The sequence below is a fragment of the Siniperca chuatsi genome, linkage group LG15 (genome assembly GCF_020085105.1).
Source record: "Siniperca chuatsi isolate FFG_IHB_CAS linkage group LG15, ASM2008510v1, whole genome shotgun sequence".
NCBI lineage: Eukaryota > Metazoa > Chordata > Actinopteri > Centrarchiformes > Sinipercidae > Siniperca > Siniperca chuatsi.
In genome coordinates, this window is record NC_058056.1 from 13,785,991 (window position 1) to 13,805,771 (window position 19,781).

Sequence of the window (19,781 nt, forward strand, 5' to 3'; positions counted from 1 at the left end):
CAAAAGTAGGCGGTTGAAGAAAACTTTTTTTGGACTGTAGCTGCATAGACTTGTAAGAAAGTGTCCAATGATAAATGAGCAATTCCCAAAAGGCATGGAGAAACTTTCTGGGCATTGGCATTTCATTGTTGTAGCCACAAAGCTGTCCCTGAACTGAATGTGTGAGATAAGTGCTTTGGAGTGCAAACAAACTGAAACAAAAGAACATGAGGTGGAGATTGGTTCAGTAAGTAAGAGAGGGGGAGGAAGCACTTCTGGCGTCCAAGGGCATCATAAACCTCAGCATGTGTCTGCACAACAATGCCAACAGGGGCGCAAATTCTCCACACACTGGGAATCGATTTCACACAGACAGTGGAGGACTTGGAAAGAGGCGTATCGGAGAGACACTGAAATACTGCATCTTGTGTTATTGGATTTGGAACCCAGTGTTCAGAAATTTTTTTTGTGCCGCATCTGCAAGCTGGGGGATCCAGTCAAGTGGAGTTTCCAAGAGACAGACCGAGAACCTGTGGCCAAGGAAAAGAGAGGAGAGAGGAAAAGAGATTGTTCTGGGTTTTACTTTAGAGTAAAAATCATGTCACAATAAGTGCTTGAAAATAATAACAAACATTTTTTTTAGTATGGCATAAAATAATGTGCACAAACTTCATAATCTGTATGCTATCATATTATACTGACAGGAAAACAGTGAAAGTGCCTGAAAATAAAAATAACACTTGTGGTCCACATTTCAGCGTAGAGCGGAGTCAATAGCTGTGAACCAGTGTGCGAGACAAACCTGTGCCACATTTGTTTCTCACATACATATTTTATTGTGAACAACAAATGGAAACATCACTTAAGGGTCGAAAAAGGAACAGCATTACTCCACAAATATCAGAGACCAGGAAGAAGCAGTGAATGGTTGCTGAAAATAGTGTCTTAAAAATACATTCTTTGTGATATTTTCAGGATGTATTTGTTGGGGTTAAATGAGAAGTTAAGGTTTCTTTAATCTTTTTTTATGTTTCTAAAAACAGCTGTTGACATGCATGCTTACTTTAGACTGATTATCTTACCAGTGATTGATTTTGAGTGGCAAAAAGTATCTGAGAGAGGAGCTTTTTTTAGATCAGTAAAGCTCACTTCAAAATATTACAGGAATATCACAATGATGCCAAAGGCCACTTCAAAGTCAAAGGATCACCTGTGAGTGTATAGCAATATAATGGGAGTATCACAGTGGTACAACTGCTGCCATAAAAGATTAAAAATACCACTTAGCTGTCTCAATAAACACAAATGAGTAGAATATTACAGAGATATTATAGGAGAATAAAAATACCATTAACTCCAAGTAACTCATTATTGAAAACCACAGATATATTATTCCACTGAATATTTTAGAGATGCCATACATGATGTAAAATGTCGTGAAGGTTTTTGTTTTAGGGAAAACATGTTTTTATGAAAGCTGTAATAAATGTAGGTTCTTCCGCTCTCCACTGCTGACTACAGCCAAGTTTTTGTCCCTATATTTAATTTAATTCAAAGCATGTGTTAGTAGTGACACGCCCCCTAGTGTTTCATGTCTGCCAGGCTCCTGGAGTTTGATAACCTTGCTCTGCGTCCGGGAGCATCACTGAAGGAATGTGGATGTGGATTTGGATGCCCTCCTCTTGTTGCTGATTGTCCCTCGCATGGTGATCAGGGCTCATCCCCGGTCTCTTCTGATCTCTGTCCGCTCGGACCCACAATGATAAACACCGAGAGTGTTTTGGAGAGTGGAGACGAGCCTTGCATCCGGCTGGAGCCCCTGAAGAACACGCACTTGCCGGGTATAGCGACGCCGACGAGTGTCTTAATGGACAGCAGCACCAAAGTGACAGCCAACGGGTTGCACGACATAGAGGACCGGATTCTGAGGATCACCGGCTACTACGGCTACAACCCAGGATACTCCAGCCATAGAAGTGAGTGAAAAGAAAACAGTAAAAGTATAATGGGATCATCAGTGGATGCGACGATGTCACGCCTGTCTTTGCGTGTCTTTAAAAGAGAGATAATATTATGATGGGGGAAAATGTGTGTATGAAGGGATTTTATAGTAACCAATAAAGAAAACAAAAAATGCAGTTAATGCGGTGCCAGTGGCGTGTGGACGAAGAAACAATGCACGAATCTTCTGTCCTTGCAAATTAGTTTTCATTTTAATTAGGCTGTTGCAAAATCCACTATTGTAAACTCAGCTAACCGGGTTTTAATTATGGCTATTATGGAGCAGCATGATGTCAATCACTGCCAATATCAGCTGGAGGCTGGCTGATGCGCTGGCCCATCCATCTCTGAGACACAACATTAGAGAAAAAGAGAGCGATACAAACAAATCTAACACTATCAGGCTATGTAATTACACAGCAAAGTGGCATGCACAAATTATGCTGCCGTTTTCAAATTAAATTTCAAAGTTAATTGTTTAAACTGTAGCCTAATGCTGTCCAGATCAAACACTCATGTTGGTGAACTCTGCAAACAATCACTTACATGGTAGCCTCATATTGAATTCCAAATGTTTAATTAAAACAATCAATCCTCCAAATGACAAATAGGCTACAGCATGTTGAACATTGCCAGCTATCTCCTGACATGCTTGAGATGTAGCAGTGCTTCTATACCTTTAGCTTCTCTATAATTTTCATTTGTCAATGTGGTTTTGAATGGTGTAGCAATACTCTGAATTTTGCTGAGAGGAAGACAATGGCTGAGATTGGAGGAGAGAGCTGATGGTGCACTTTGTTTGGGGGTGATGTTTAAAATCTTGCCCTCCAGTTCTGTTAAAGTATATTGCCAGTGCCAGTGGGGTTATAACAGGTGGAAAGAACAAGCACTGCAATGCTCTGTGCACGGCCAATCAGGGGTTTTACAAATGGCTTTATGGTAATGAAGCAAGGTGTGCAGAGCAAGATTTCACAAGGTTTGTAGCATTAGAGTAGTCACAGGTTCTCACATCTGTGCTATGTAATTGGCCTATTCAATGTATTGTGTCATCATTCTTTATTAAAGGTGGGGATGAACTGGTGCTTTTCTTGAACAAATCCCCCAAAAATGTAATTAGTCATCTACCTGTGAGCCTCTTGTGTTTCAGATGCTGACACACTTCACCCCCCAAATGAATTGGACTTGTCACGTAAGCTCCCTAACGTCTCCCTCTGGCTGTTACATAAAAGCTCAACTACAAATTCATGACTTACTGTAGAGATAGACATCTGAAAGAGAGATGTACTCCCAATGTTATGATGTTCCTTCCCAAATCTACTACTCAACCCTTGTACTCTGTGACATAATGCATTACTCTGACAAACTTGTTTCAAGTCTCAAAGGAAATGTAAGCATAGAGATAGGGCCCCATTCAATCATGAACAGTTCCAGCTGAGGCTCTTTTGGATGAGCTGAGAGCACCTCAATGGATTTTTAGATAGAGGCTGAGGAAAAGGAAATGAGCCTGTCTCTCATTAACTACCTCCTGTTTATCAGGGGTGTCAGTTGCAGTAGATTAAGCAGGAATGCAATCACACACTTTCATTTGAGAATATATCTACTCGTCCAGATTAATCTATTGAAAGAATACCTGATTAACGAGAGGCACACAAACGTTTAAACTGAAAACAGATTGGACAACTTTAATAACTCAAGGGCCTCTGAAACAATGTTTTTTTGGCTCTGGTACTGAAAGTGAGCAAATTCAGACTTCAAATATTTCTTATGTGTACATTTTTGCTAATTATGTCAAATATAGAAGCCAGTTGAAAACACAGCAAATGTGAAACTGTTGGACGGACAAAACATTTATTGAGAGTATAAGTGACAGATTAATTGATAACGAAAGTAATCGTTAATTGCAGCCATAGTTCCAGGTATACAGGCATCTGTCTTTCCCATCTCATTGCCTACTGTATACTGTAGTAGGAAAATGAAAGATGGGGTGGTGTCTGTGATGTAATTTTGGGTATAAGGAGCAGGTGTGGATTGTAATAGCACCTATACAAAGCCTATGAAAGCCAGTGAATTTGCGAGAGGAGGAGTTATTTGATTTGAGAGACATTTCCCATTTCTCTGATAAAATATGCCATCTGTAGCCCTGTGTTTCTCCATCTATCCATCAACTGATCATTGCGCATGCCAGAGTCAACAGAAGGTATTCCTCAGAGCAACATACTTGTCACCATGTTTCCTGCTTGCACAGCTATTAAACATGCTGTTGCTGGTGCTGTCACTGTGAAGGCATCTGACTAAAGTGTTCATGTGCACACCCATCTTCCTCTTCTCTTATTTGATCATTCTTAGAAACAAGAATGTGAAAAATCGTTTTTCTTTTAAGCGCTGCTTGCTGCCTGACAGTGTCACATTCATTTTCTTTGTTTTGTTTACACATTTGTAAACTTTGACTTGAGAATCCATCCATCCATTGAATTCCATACAGGCTAAGACAAAGGAGCATGTAAATAGAACAGTAGGCTCATCCTGCCAAGCCTATGGGGTAATGATATATTTAGCAAGATTCTTTTGCCAGTTTATTATTGCCACTTGCCATCTGCATTGAATTAGAAGATGCCTCTGAGGGGGATTGTGGACTACATTTAGTGACAGGGACTAGCCTGTAATACATACAGCACGGTTATGATATGAAAGTAAGAAGGTAAATGCCATTCTAAACAGGCAAGGTTCAATGTTTCCTATTGCCCCACTTTATGTAGATAATAGCACTACTACAAGAAAAAAATGAAATGAAATTGACTTAAAATCAGAAAAAGAGAGGCCAGCATATTTTAACAGCACCCCCACTTGGCTCCTGCTGGAGCAGACAACAATGCTGTGTGCAGTAATTGCTTCCTCAGCACCTTTCAGAAAACCATCACAATAATTTGCTGTGTATCTTGTCTTGAGTAGCTAATTTAGAGAAGGGCACGTCTATAGTGTTTGCACGCTCCCCGCTGGGTAAACAGATATGGTGCAGGAGAAATGACAGGTACTTGTAGCGGCAGTCCCACTCAGCACTGTGTTGTTCACTGCAGGCATCGTAGCAAGACAGCACACACAGGCACTCAGACGGGAATTATGAAGGAAGGGCGTGAAAAGCAACCATTCATCACAATGAGGTGTGTTTCTATGTGTACTTGGATCTATAGAGACATATACAAAGAAAACAGATGTGCCTTTGAATCCATTCATGCTTATACTGATTGGTGATTCACTTTGCATTTTTTAAACCATTTACATCAAGTGTTAACAGCAAGTGAATTTTCACTTTCTCTCTCAAACATTGCCTCAAACATTCTGTATGTGCATGCACTTATTTTGGACTGTCCCATTCCCATGCCTGCTCACTCAGTTCTATTTATAACTAGCCCAGCGTCGAATGGGATATGAGCTTTGCCTGAACGACTCCTGGAGTACTGTTAGGCTCACATGCTCCTGGGAATGAGCAAAAACACCCTGCATGTAATGCGTGCAATATTTCTCCACAGGAGTTACAGAACTGCTGACCTGTACTCATGCCACTGTGCTATTGGTCATATGTTGTAATACTGTATGTCAGGTGACTAAATATTTGGGCTGGCCCCAGCAATTTGCTTCATGGTTGAGAATGTTTTCCAGCAAGGAAAGTTTCTGTAATCCAAAAGTAAATTGACATAATAGAAGGGCACAATATGTGAAAGGCTTGTAATGGCCTTTCCATCATGCAGAGTACACCAACAGTCTTGTCAGCAGCCTAACACTGCCCTCTTGTGGTCTGTAAATCCAACAACATCAATAAACTGACCTTCCACGTCCTCCAGTGAAATGCCAGACAGTAAATGTCAGTACTTATTACTTATTACTATACACCTCCGTGTATAAATCAGCATGAAAGGACGAATATATTTTTATACGGCTCGTTGTGTCTGCAAAAGCCAAAATGGTCCTTAGATTAATAAAAATAGCATTTCATGTATAAATTGTATTGTATCCTGTGTAATTTTACATCCACTATGTCTCCAGGGCTAAGTTAAAGGGTCATTTCACCCAAGTCACTGAAAAGCATATGTATCCATATGGTGGTATCTAGCCATTGAGATTCTTTCATTTTATATTTTATTTGCACCAGCTTTGAAATGTCTGTCCCTGAGATTTCTGCTACTACCCCAAATCAACGGAGGTGACCGGAATTCAATTTGTGGTGCTCAAAGCATTAAATGAAAAATGTCATTTGAAGAACTCAATAACGACCTGCCTTGGCTGAATTACCAACCTGGCTAAGCAGGCAACTGCACTGGGGCCCCAGACACTTATGGGTCCCAAAAGTCCTATGTTGAGTGTCTGTCAATTGTTTTTGTGGTAATTTGATTAATTGCTAATTTGTTGAAACACTTGCACCTCTAAAGTACAGTATCAGTTAAGACCTGCATTAGGTCCTGCATTATTACCTAATCATGTGGCCTTGTCTTGTAGAGGAGAATCTGTGTCGAAATCTAGTTTTAAGACCTTTATTATTTTGATTTATATTGTGCTCACAGTGGACATATTCCCACATAAACATGTGTTTAATCAAACTACCACAACCGGATGCAGGTAGAGCCAGGTAGTATTCCAGCATAGGAATTCTGGTTGGTCAAATTATGAAGCTGCCATTTACAGTATAGTCTGCTGTGTTCTATGAACTTAATGGTAAATTGGAGGTGACACAAATACACAGTTGGGGCCTAACAGCGAATTGTTGGGTCATCTGACATATAGTGCTATTACATATGACCAATAGCACAGTGGCATGAGTACAGGTCAGCAGTTCTGTAACTCCTATATGGATAAATATTTGAACCCATTACTTGGAAGGTGTTTTTGCCCTGGGGGCCCCTAACAGGCTAATCCAGCCATGTTCTTGCCAATAATGTCCCTCTCACTGGGGATAATCCACAGACCTTGCTGTGAATAGTTTTCACCAGGACAACTTTCTACAGAAGAAATAAGCCCTATGAAAACTGTCTGCAGCAATGTCTCTGAATTATCCAACATGCTGTTAAGAAATGCATCTTTTCAGTGTTTTAAGATCCACAAATAAAATTCCATTCACTTCCACACTTGATAGTAAAATGTTCAGCAGCAGATATATTAAAACCTCACCACATCAAAGTGAAACTATATGCAAAACAAGACACCACAAAGGATAAGTGAGAACCGGGTGAATTTGAGCAAATTGTCTTATTTAGGAACATCTGTCCTTATGTCCCTGTCGATGCACCTGTAATGCAATACATCATATTCACCACTAGGTGTCCTCATCTTCCATCTATTCTAACTACACTGACTTGAGTTGATTATATGAGGTCCAACTAGTGGAAACACATCTAACTTGATTCATGGTCTGTCCAGTCCCCACTACAGCTAAAATCAGCTGCAGATTTCATTCATGCTTTCGTCTCTCATCTCCCATCCTCCTTCTTTGTTCCTGATCCTCACTGAGATGTGATGAGTAATAGAGAGGGGCGAAAGACAAAGGAGCTTGCACCATAAACTGAGGAGCTTTGGTTAATCTAAATGACAAAAGAGCCTGAATCGGTTGATTACATCAGTGCACAGAAGGCTCACTGTTGCTATGGAGGTAAAGAGAGAGGATGCTGTACTATTTTATGCTTTGATCTGGGATGCAATAGTACCATTGTGTTATATACACTCCGTTTCCTGTTTAGTTACACCCAGCTATATGAGGTCATGATGTTTAGTTATTGTTTTAGAGAGGTATTGATTCAACTTTATGGTCATTTTGGAGCTATAGTTTGTGGTGCTGTTGAATTCTAATGTTATTCTGAGAAGTGTACAATTTTGATGTTGGATATGATGCTATTGGACTGCAAAACTGATGAAGAGACAGAAAATTGATTAATAATCAGCTGCTAATGTGAAAGCAAACAAACAAAACATACAAGTGAATTTAGTGAGCTGGCAATGAAGTAGTTCTCGGTTTAATATTTGAAAGTGAACTGTGGCCTCCTGTAGCGCCCACGCTCCAGGTATTTCTCTTAATCTGATAGCGATTAACATCCCGGGCTCTGCTGACTGGGTCGTTTTTCTGTCTAGCTGTTGGCTCCACTCATCAGCAGGGCTATTTTTAAGTTTAGCCCTCCTTGTCTCAGGGGATCCATACCCCCAGCTCATCCCCTGCTTACACACCTAACCAAACATTCGTTTCAGCCATTCTTGTATCACACACTTAATGCACAACCATTTCAATCAAGCCTCTTTCTCCACAAATCACTTAAGGCATTTGCATTAGTGTTGCACTCATTCTGTCACACTGAGTGACCATAGGAAATAAGTGTGCTTGCACTGTGCCATTGTCCTAAAAAATGACAACAGAGTGTTTCTTTTTCAAAGCTTCTCCTCAAAATTGAATTCTGCATTCGAACAAATATATTACCATGGGGTTAATGGAATGTGGCCCTGCATTTTTTCAATTGTAACAAACAGCCAAACAATAATTGTGCTGTCGCTCACAGCCTGAAGAATGCACAGAGAAGTGCTCTGATCTGCTATGCTCTCAATAGAAGTGCCAGAACTTTGACTGAGGAGCATTGTAAAGTAGAGACAGACAGGAAGGGAGGGGCTCAGGGTGATACTGATATAATGACAGAGATCCTGGAGCAAACAGGACTGCAAAATAGCACTCATTTAGTATTCTTAACAGACCAGGGCCAGTCCACTTACTGTATCGCATGTTTACTTTGAGTGTTTTCTCTTTCTCATAGCGCTACTGTACCTGGCTTAACTAGTATTGATTTTAATGGTGAGAGGGTAAGCATAGCGTAGGTTATATTAAGATTATATTACAGGCTGCAAGGCCTCATGTGTCTGACCGCTTACACCAGACACTGATGTGTTGTTGATGTAGACGCCCAAGCAATATTTAGGTCCATTGAATTCTCAGGTAGATTAACCACAACTAGAGATAGAATGGCCATAGGGCTTTCCTTGAGATGGAAACTCCTGACCACAATCCTGAGGGTGACTCACATGGCCCAGGCTGAGCCTTCTCAGATCCACACTGGCTGCTGATGAGGGTTTCCCTTGACTGTGCAACAGTGATTGGGAAAAAAGTATTGAAATCTTTTATTAAAGTAATATCATCACAATGTAAATATTTAATGTAAAAATACTCTATCAGTAGTAAACATCTTGCACAGAAATTTTTACTTAAAAATGAAGAAGCACCAGTCAAAAGTGCTAACAGGAAATATGAAGGGTTCATGTAATGAATCATAGCATTTGTTCAGGCAGAGCTCTGAAGTTGCGTCTGCATTAGCTGACTGGCATCAGCTGTTTCATTTATGCTTCACAATCACTGGCTCCTTCACAGCCGTGTGGCTATCAGCTAACTAGTAACGTCCAATCATAGTCATGCGGATGTACAGTGCTGCCAACATAATGTGACACTTCTAACTATTACTTTGCTGATATGCTCATGCCAACTCTTTGCTGCTGCAGCTCGCTCAACCACCACAACATACTTATGCGCTATTTTTTTGACATTGTTGATCGAACTAAGATTTGCCATGTATGTTTATTCAGAGTGGATTAGTTCTCCCAGCAGAATCCTTGTTGCTGCTCAGATTCTAAAAGAGTTCCCTCATAAATCAGAGCCCTTTCCTACAAATCTAGCAGTATAACCATTTGGTATTGTCACATACTGGAGAAAGGATTTGTTGTTACTTCTAGGGGAATTAATTAACACTAAACCATGTGGCTATAGCAGTATAGCTACAGGCCCCAACATATACTGAGTCCATAGGTTTCTTACACCTAAGGTAGGATGGGGGCCTGCCTGAAACCCAGTGAGTTCGACTCGTCTCCTGCGGTGCCTCTTTACTCAAGCTGCCTACAAGCAACATTATATTTCAAAGTGTTAAGTTATTGACATAGGAAGCACTAAGCAGTACTTTAATGTTGTAGGTGATCCAGATGCTGCTAGGTCTAACTACTATTGGCTAGTTTAAAGTCTAGCAATGCATCATATATTCTAAGCTTTTACATGTACAGTCATCTTACTCCCAGCCATCAGATGGATTTGGTGAGATAAATAGTAGCATATGTCCCTCTGAATAGAGTAATGCTGTAAAGTCTCACAAAGAGAAAATAGTCCAGTTATGTACAAACATATAAAATTTGAATTAATAACAGTATTTGATATGGAAAAGGTGAACTTGCAGGTGCAAAGAAAGTGTTGATATGTCCAATGGAAAAGCAACATATGATCAGACTGGGAGAAATTACAAACAGAGACCTGTTTTTTGTAGTTACCATGAGAGGCAAGTCCATGTCAATAACAGATAACTACCCAGGATCCACTCTTGATTTAAAGTTGCAAATGTTAGAGTTACGTATAAGCCTCGATACAAGCATGAGTAGTACTTTAAAATGTATTCCTTTTAAAAATGTTTGAGTTGGTTTGTATTGCAGTCTTCTTTATGGCATATTTGGAAGATGGAAATATCATTTGGTTAGCATATCATAGTAGTGATCTGTAAATGCATAGGGGTGTGAGTGCCATGTGAGCAGAGGCCCCCCTTATCCCTCTAAGAGCACTGGGATTACTTAAGTGGATGACAGAATTTACATGTATAGGACTGGCATGTCTTTTTCTTAGCTCAGTTGATTAATGCTGCAGTGGTGAAAGCAACAGGAGAGCGCTCTACTAATAATTCGATTCTCAAGGAGTAGTGAAGAGCAGGAGATGTGCCAAGAAGATAGAGACGCATTGGAAGACAGAGGACAAGAGTATATATATAGAGAGAGAGGAAGGGGTGAGGAGAGCCTGGTCAGGTAGAAAAGATAGGGGAGGAGGAAGGAGGAAAGGAGGGGGCAGCAGCTAACGCAGCATAATTAGCCCGGGCTGCTTGGTTACCTTCCAAACAAAGCTGCTGATTTGTGGAGTAAAAGAAGAGGAGGGGAAAAGCGAGAGAGACAGAGAGAAAAGAGGAGGGGGAGGATAGAAAGAGATGAGGGGAGTGATTGTGCAATGCCACACACACTTGAAGCTCAGTCTCCCTTGGAGACACTGGCAACTCTGGATCACAGCATGACAGTGCAACAGTAGAGTCTCCACTTCACTACACTTCCACTGAGCTATCTCCACTGAGCTGTGTCACTATCCCGACAGACAGAGAGAGACAGAGAGAGAGCACCAGTAACAGAGCGCTGGCCTGGAGAGGAACGGAAAATCAGGACGGCAGTGCTGGGAAGTAGACAGAAGAGTTGACAGAGATCTGGGGGGAGGAGGGGTGGGGGGCGTGCAATCAAGAACGTGAAGAGGAAGCGGAGGAGTCAGGAGTCTGAGGGTGCACGGAGCTAGCAGGAGGAGCTGCTGAGCGTGCAGCAGCAGCAGCCTGGGCACACTTACACACTCACTCACACACACACACACACTTCCCAGGGAAGGACAGTAGTGTGTCCCCAGTGGAGGATGAAGAAGCACTCAGCCCGAGTGGCTCCTCTCAGCTCGTACAGCACTCAGGTCCTGACCTGCCCCATCTCTGAAGGTAAACCAAAAGAACCAGGGAGGCCCAGGACGCCATTTATACTAAACTGTATATATATGCATGTGTATGTGTTAGCATGAACTGAATTATTGGCAGCATTATCTCTGATAGGCTGCTTAAAACTATGGAGTACTTTTATTTGATTTATTTGACAGCTTTTACAGGTGAAGGCATTATTATTTCCCATAAAGCATAATATGCACTAAAGTGTCATATAGAGTGTACAGGTATTCATATATAATACAGATAGTGTGGTGTGCTGCATTTGAACATGAGGTTTCAAAAATGAAAATCTAAGAAAAATCAGCTACTGAATTGAACTATTTTCACCAGGACTTTCTTGACAGTTTTCCTCTGGATGGTGTAAAAAACACATTTGTATCATTTCAGTTTCCTGCTGGCAGAATTGAGAAGCTAAATGTGTTGACAGGAAGTGTTGTTGTAGCAGCAGCATATGTTTGGCTGTTTTTGGCAGCACTGTGAGGGCCTGCACTAAAACAAAAACAAAAAAACAGGCCAAAAATCAGCTGCTTCCGCATCTGTTCATTCCGTTCACCTGTCCTTCCTTTATCTAACTGCACATTTGTACTCTTCAGCATCCTCATCCCTAAAAGCCTTGAACTTCACACTGCATGCCTCACACTGCAGACGTGACTGTGAGCTTCATAGTGGATTCAGCAGGGGTCCATCCATCAATGTCACTGGCATGCAGTGTCAGTGGCAGGGATAAAACACAGAAGGGATTGAAATGTGAGGTTCGAGCAGCATACTGCGTCACACAGAGTGGATCTGCTAGGTTAATGGGTGCCTTAGTGAATGATCCTATGCAGTACTGGGATTTCTGTAATGAAATTTCATGATGTTAACGCTTTTAAATAGTCCTTTTTCTAGCTGTAGTGAGGGAGTCAACTATTCCATCTATGATTTTTTTTTTTAAAGTGTAGTATTAGTTGTTTTTTTTTACACAAGTATCAATTCTGTGGATTCTTGTTTGACAGAGGTGGAAAGAAGCTCATCTCAACTTCAAATTTAGTCACGTACACAGATATTCTAACCCTAATGTTAGTGTTTTGATGTACTTGTGGAGAGTCTATATTTGAACATTTAGGCATTTATTTATACTTTGATGTGATGAAATTTTTAACTACAAAAGCCTTTGGAATCTGAATGAGCGTCTTTAAGAAACACCCCTGGGCTTATAATTATGCATCAAATGATTTCTGACAGCTGGTGCTCAATTAATAAGTCTAAGTACTTTAAGACTACTACTCTGTAATTTGAGTAGTTTTTTCAAACAAGTACAATTACTCGGAGTTGACTGAAATTAACCTTAAATAGCACTACTGTAGTGAAGAATTTCACTGAAATACTGTGCTGACAGTCTTTTTCTATGAGGGATTAGTGCTTCCTTTGCAACTTTTTAGTAGACTTATTAGTCAGCAATAACACTGTTTGTTTTGAGAATACAATTTTAGCCACAGGAGCTGCTTTTATGAGGCAGGGGAATAGTAGAGTTATAATATTACTGCATATTGGCACTAGATCAGCCTGTAGTGGCTTTTACCTCAGGACAGAAAAGCCCGTATCCAACACTAAAAGCTTTAGGTTTTGTTGGTGCTATGAAACACGAACCTTGCTTGGTGGATAAGGAGAAGCAGACATGAAGAAAAAAGAATAAAAGAGCTGCTTCTCTCTTGCAGAAATATCAGATCTCAGTTTGCAAGTTAGCAACCACCGGGCTCATTAGGTTGATTAAGAATCCTTGCTGTGACAGAATGTAATTAGACCAAATCCCTTGATGATCCTGTAGACAAAATGTATCTGTGTTGAATATTTTGCTTTCACCACATACTGTAGATCTGCTCCCAGCTGAGATATACTGTGAAACATTTTATCTGAGAGATTTTATTGAGGTCAGTCTGTAATGAACTGAACTGAACTAAAAAAGAACTGAGTTTGACTTAATCAATGGGAGTCATCATCAGTTTTACATCTTTTGGATGCTAAAGGTTTTCATTGTCACTTATAGTAGAAAAGGTTTCAGTCGTAGTCATCTGGACAAATGGGAACACTCCTGGACGAATGAGGGACTACACTGTCTTATTGTCACTTTTTTGGTCTCTTGCTTCAAACACTGTACTGTGAGAGGGAAATTTTAGTTCTGCAGTGTGGACAGACTCAAGGCCAGCGCTGCACTGAGGCAGTGGTGGAGAGTAACTATTTACATTTACTCAAGTACTGTATTATGTACAGTTTTGAGTATTTCCATTTTATGCTACTTTATACTTCTACTCAACTACATTTCAGCAGGAAATACTTACTTTTTACTCCACTACATTTATCTGACAAATATAGTTCCAAGTTACTTTTCAGATTAAAAGTTTACATTTTAAAACTTTTAAGATACACATTTCCTTTCTAAACTTCTCCTTTGGTTTTATTTAAATAATTGTTTGAGATCCAAAAAAGCAAAGATTAGAGAAAAGTCTGAAACATGAATACAAATGTGTGTAGCAGAAGTTTGTTTTTTCCTCTCTCCATCCACATTAATCTTCTGATGACCCCTCAGATGTATCTTGTGTGGCAGCCTGACCCCAGGTTGTGTACCACTGGACTGCCTACCTGTATATAAAGTAGTTAAACAAGCTCTAACATGACCAGTTACAACAGTTAAATGCTACTTATGCATCGATCATCAGTATTACCAACCTAGTAATGTGAAATATGATAATATATCAGTCACAGGGGCCAATTTTCTGCAGAAGGGGTATTTTTACTTTTAATTCTTACTTAGTACTTAGTAAGTGCTCTTACTGGGTGCCAGCAGTGATCTCATGCATCCATTAAGCTTATAAAGTAAGTTTGGTCCTCCTGGAAAAGACACTTATCAACTTACTTTGTGGTGAAAAGTTTGGTGGCATTTTCTTCTCTTTGTGTCCAGTAAGCAGGGTGGGCACAGACACTTTAGATGATAGAAAGTAGCATCTCACCACTCTAAATGCCTTACACAGACAAAAGAAACTGCTACCAATATTCTTACCACACATTTGTTACTCGATCAAAGAGTTTGTGCTCCACACACTGTGTTATGGGTTTGTTTTGGATGAAAGAAAGAATTATTTACTTGTGGGCGCAATCCTCTTTCATTAGACCTGTCAGTGACGCTACTTGTACTCCCATTGTTTGACTTCCTGCTGAGGTCTCATTGCAGATAACAAACAAAAGGCTATCAGATGCAATAATAAGCACCGCTGAGATGCCCTGCCACTGCAGACAGGAGATACTATGGGTACGAGTTCTAGTGCTTGCAGGGTTCTAGTGTCTGTAGCCATGGTGGAAATGGCAGAGCTTCACATGCTGAGTTTGCAAAGAGAGCACAGGCAGCAAACATCCAGAACATGTCATCTTTTATTCCTTCCCTGGTGTAAATTGATCACGCTGTTGTAAGTTAAAGAACGGATCTGAGCTCTCTCCGGAAATGCTCACACACCCAGCACTTCACATATTATACAGCACAGTTAAGGTCCAGAAGCAGTCCCGCAGTCCATTAAGGCACTGGGCCAGATCAACTATGCGTCACTGGCATAAGGTTAAAAATAAGTCTGTCTAAATCTAATCTAATTTTGGTTTATAATTTGTCTGGTGATAATATTGTAAAAATCTTGCTTTCATGTTCCAACATATCCCAACAGTCAAAACAATGGCTGCCAAGGTTGACATGACTTTCTTGTGGAATGTCATGTGGTCAGGTTTACTCTTGCTTTCTGGGCATCAGGTTTCTATGCACACCTGACTACAATGGGTGTACAGTACGTACTGCATCATGAGGCGACAAAGCTATTTTTAACAAAGCCTTGCCTTATGCATTAGTGACTTTACAGCAAGAAATGCCATCTGTGGTAGTGATCACTCAATAAATGCTTATGTGCTGGACCCCAGCCAGGGAGACACAAGCTACATGCTATTGTATACAGTAATACAAAACATACAGAATAGGCGATGTTTGGCTATGATGTTGTACTTATGCACAGCAGTGCCAGTAGGGCTTTGAGCTAAATGTTAACGTCGGCATGCTTACAAGGTCACAATGATAATGCTAACATGCTGGTGTTAAGCAGGTGTTTACCATGTTCACCATCTTAGTTTAGCATGTTAGCATGCTAACATTTTCTAATTAGCGCAAAACACAAAGTGCAGCTGAGGCTGATATCATTAGTTTTGCAGGTATGATTTATCATCTGGGGTCCATGAATATCTGGACAAAATGTCATGGCAATCCGTCCTATACTTACAGTCTGGCCCAAGTGGTGGACCAAAGGCTTGACCGACTGACTGACCGATGCTGCTAACATGGCTAAAAAACATTGAGATCTTGTAATTAAAATCTAAATAAAGGTACTATTTTAGAGGCAAATAGTTTTTTATTTGAGGCTTTCTGTTCTTATTGGCCTTTCTGTTCTTATTGAACAGGAAGTAGAGCCCACACGTAGAGATGCTGCAATGCATTTTCTATTATTTTTTTTTCTCCTATTGTCTCCCATCAGGAGAGGACGGTTCAGAGTCTCATGCAGAGACACCAGGCAGCGAGACCAGCGAAGAGTGCCGTTCCTATCAAACATGTACCAACACAGCTCTGAAGGTGCTGGGTGGTCTGCTGATGGTGCTGTGTGTCTCCTCCTCCTGGGTGGGTACTACTCAGGTGGTTAAGCTGACCTTCCAGTCGTTCTCCTGTCCCTTCTTCATCTCCTGGTTCAGCAGCAACTGGAACATCCTATTCTTCCCCATCTACTACTCCGGACATGTGGTTATCACACGGGAGAAGCAGACCCCAATACAGAAATTCCGGTAAACTGCCATCAAAACTACCTTTGAATTCAAAGAAAGCAGATTTCAGAAAGCATTAACTAAAGAAAAGAACTATCTGAACAATTGGATTTCTGAGAACCTTTTACAGTAAGCTTTTGCAATATATGTGCTTTCCACTTTTACTGTTACATAAAAGAACTATAGCAGACAGAAGATTAGAAAGTTTTTTTTGCCATATCACTGAGTAAAAATGACAAATAGCCATCTAGTTGTGTTTATGTTTAGCAAAATAAAGTAAAAATCCCACTCTAAACTGTGTCGTCAAAGACTCTTTGACAACAAAAGAATCTTTTTTTTACAGCAAACCGAGTACCAGTTACCATAACAGCTCCACTAGTGGCCCCTAGAGGCCTTGCTCCTCTTTACACTCAACTGGAACAAATTTGAAACCACTTGACTGTCCATGAGGAACCATGAAACTAAGCAACCAACATTTCCATCCTCAAAGTATGGTCCTCTTAATAGCAAGGCTAAAAGCCTGACAAACAAGACAGACACTGTTCCAAGAGGATAAACAGGTTGACATGACTTCCTTTATCCCTCTGTGGTTTGTTTTCTCTAACAGGGAGTGCAGCAAGCTCTTTGGGGAGGATGGGATGACTCTCAAGCTTTTTGTAAAGAGGACAGCACCCTTCTCAATCCTGTGGACGCTGACCAACTACCTGTACCTCCTGGCCTTGAAGAAGCTGACCGCCACTGATGTCTCTGCCCTCTACTGCTGCCACAAGGCCTTTGTCTTTCTCTTGTCCTGGATTGTTCTCAAGGACCGGTTCATGGGTGTTCGGGTCTGTATGAAAACACCAACAATGATAATTATACTATCAAGGACTGTTTTTCTTACTTCTGAGGAGTACTGATGGCTCTGAATCTCTACCTGCAGATTGTGGCAGCCATAATGGCCATCACAGGTATTGTCATGATGGCTTATGCTGACGGTTTCCATGGTGATTCCTTTGTGGGCGTGGCACTGGCTGTGGGCTCGGCCTCAACATCAGCTCTCTACAAGGTCAGACCACCAAGCACATTACAGGCTGAACCATTTGTGTGATTGCCTTTGTGCTGACTTTTTAATACTTGTATAATCACTGGCGTAAACAGTTTCTGCTCACCACCCAGGTGCTGTTCAAGATGTTCCTGGGCAGCGCCAACCTTGGAGAAGTGGCTCACTTCCTTTCCACCATGGGCTTCTTCAATCTCATCTTCATCTCCTGTGTGCCCCTCATCCTCTACTTCACCAAGGTAGAGCACTGGGGCTCACTGTCCTCACTGCCCTGGGGATACCTGTGTGGACTGGCAGGACTGTGGCTGGGTGAGAGTGCATACACATCCCTGAAGAAGAGTGGGGATCATGGTTTAACCTATGTGTTTTCATGAACAAAGCATTTTTAACTAATTTTAGTGCTGAAACCAACAATTATTTTCATCATCAATTAATTTGCCATTACAATTTCCCAGAGTCCACGCTGACATACTTGAATTGCTTGTTTTATCTGACCAGCGGTCTAAAAACCAAAGTTATTCAGTTTACTATCACAGAAAACTGAAAAGACTCTACGAGGGCTGCAACTCTCAATTATTTTCATTATCAATTAAGCATTTGGTCTGCACAACATCAGGAAACAGTAAAAAAATACCAATCACAAATTTCTACATTACTTAGTGACAAAATATTCAATTTAATATATTGTAAGACAAGACAAGAAGCAACAAATTGTCACACTGAGAAGCTGGAACCATCAAATGTTGCTTGAATAATAACATAAATGATTCATTGATTATCAAAATAGTTGCATATTAATTTTTTGCCGATCAACGAATCGATTAATTGACTAATCGTTTCAGCTCTAACTAATTTGTACTTCAACATTTTCAACCTCTTTCATTTACAGTGTTCAACATCTTGGTCCATGTTGGTGTGGTGCTGACATACCCCATTCTCATCTCCATAGGGACACTGCTCAGTGTGCCGGGCAATGCAGGTAGGGTTTCCTTATGTGGTTCAAGTATTACCTCCAATTTACTGATTATTTTTTCTTGATTACTGTGGTGGAAATTACTATGATTGTGAAAAAAGAGAGTAAATGGCCACACATACTGTGGTTTTTCGTCTTGAGAGGTCAGCACTTAGGGCCACTGTAGCAAACAGATTACACAGCAAGTCTGCCTCTCTCGTCCTGGAAACCCAATCATCAATGTGCCTAAACAGACCTTGCAACTATTCTCTCGCTGAGGGAGGATCAGGTTGCCAAGGCGACACTAAATGCCTGCAGACGAGTTATTTTCTTTAACCATGATGGACTGTATGAAGGTCAGTGGGCTACAGCAACTTGTCCCTGGACTCCAGGCCGCAAAGACTCAGGGGATAAAGTGGATTGCTTGTGCTGATTATAAGCCGCATTTGCTACACTTATCCCCTACAGCCGCAGTGTCCTGTGGTTTATCTTACTTTATGTAATTAATCTCAATTTGTTTTTGTTTCTCCCCCACCCTCCTTCCCTGTTCTGCTCTTCGGCTCCCTCTTTTGTTCCTGTCTTTCTTTCACCTGCTGTAGCCGTAGATGTTTTGAAACATGAGGTTATCTTCAGCGTGGTGCGCCTGGCAGCCACCTGCATCATCTGCCTGGGCTTCTTGCTCCTGCTGCTGCCAGAGGAGTGGGACTCAGTCACGCTGCGTTTCCTGGCCAGCATCGCAGACAAGAAGTCAGAGGAACACGGCGAGGAGCTCACAGAGTCCAGTGTCCACACTCGAAGCCGCAGTCGAGCAAACGGCGCTGTCTCCATTCCCTTGGCATGATGCGGCTGAGCTCTGCTAGTATCCTCTGTTAACCAGTCTTGAAGCCTTATCTGCTCATGTTCCTCCATTGCCCACCCAGAAGGTGTGGCAGGATGTTCAGTCCACATGGACTCTCTACCAGAAAGGCAGGAAGTAATGTCTTGAACCTTTAACTTCACTCTGGAGATGCATTTCTGTCTCTGCCACTTCACTGCAGGAGAGAAAAACAAGAACTTTTATTGAACATTTATGGATCTTGCAAATTGAAAGGGTGGAAAGTATTATTTACTTTCTTGAAATACTTGCCACGCTTAGTCTCGTTCCTCGCACGCACGCACCCAAACCAAGAGCTTACTGACCTCCCCTGACCTACTCTGCGGACTGTATTCTGTGAATATAAATATTGGCAGGGCCAGTTTGGCTCAATCTTATATGTATTTATGATATTTATTTAGAGCTGTATCAGAGCAGTATTAAGAGTATTATTTTAAGTCTTATTGAATCTAATTATATACAAGAGTGGCAATTATACTATGCGTAATGTACAGGCTTTTTTGGTTTTATAATAAAAGACTTAAAACCCACCTTCATAGC

General features: G+C 41.0%; 1 protein-coding gene across 4 annotated transcripts; it reads left to right on the forward strand.

Annotated features, from left to right (window-relative positions):
* The first annotated feature begins 1,564 nt into the window (after positions 1–1,564).
* On the forward strand, positions 1,565–19,771 carry slc35f4 (solute carrier family 35 member F4). 4 transcript variants are annotated; one of them, XM_044165822.1, is made up of 8 exons: positions 1,565–1,955; positions 3,128–3,169; positions 16,094–16,394; positions 16,981–17,200; positions 17,296–17,421; positions 17,532–17,724; positions 18,305–18,394; positions 18,967–19,771. In XM_044165822.1, the coding sequence occupies exons 1-8, from the start codon at positions 1,571–1,573 to the stop codon at positions 19,206–19,208; spliced, it is 1,599 nt and encodes a 532-aa protein (XP_044021757.1). In that variant the 5' UTR covers positions 1,565–1,570; the 3' UTR covers positions 19,209–19,771. The 4 variants fall into 4 exon arrangements, with proteins under 4 accessions (XP_044021757.1, XP_044021758.1, XP_044021759.1 ...); XM_044165823.1 differs by lacking the exon at positions 3,128–3,169 and having other exon boundaries at positions 1,569–1,955; XM_044165824.1 differs by lacking the exons at positions 1,565–1,955; positions 3,128–3,169 and adding an exon at positions 10,886–11,549.
* The last annotated feature ends 10 nt before the right edge of the window (positions 19,772–19,781 follow it).

Excerpts from the sequence above, each read along its gene's own strand:
- slc35f4 (XM_044165822.1), top strand. The coding sequence starts at position 1,571 with ATGTCTGCCAGGCTCCTGGAGTTTGATAACCTTGCTCTGCGTCCGGGA. Across the intron at positions 17,422-17,531 it reads CAACATCAGCTCTCTACAAG|GTGCTGTTCAAGATGTTCCT; the intron begins GTCAGACCACCA and ends CTCACCACCCAG. Across the intron at positions 18,395-18,966 it reads CAGTGTGCCGGGCAATGCAG|CCGTAGATGTTTTGAAACAT; the intron begins GTAGGGTTTCCT and ends CACCTGCTGTAG.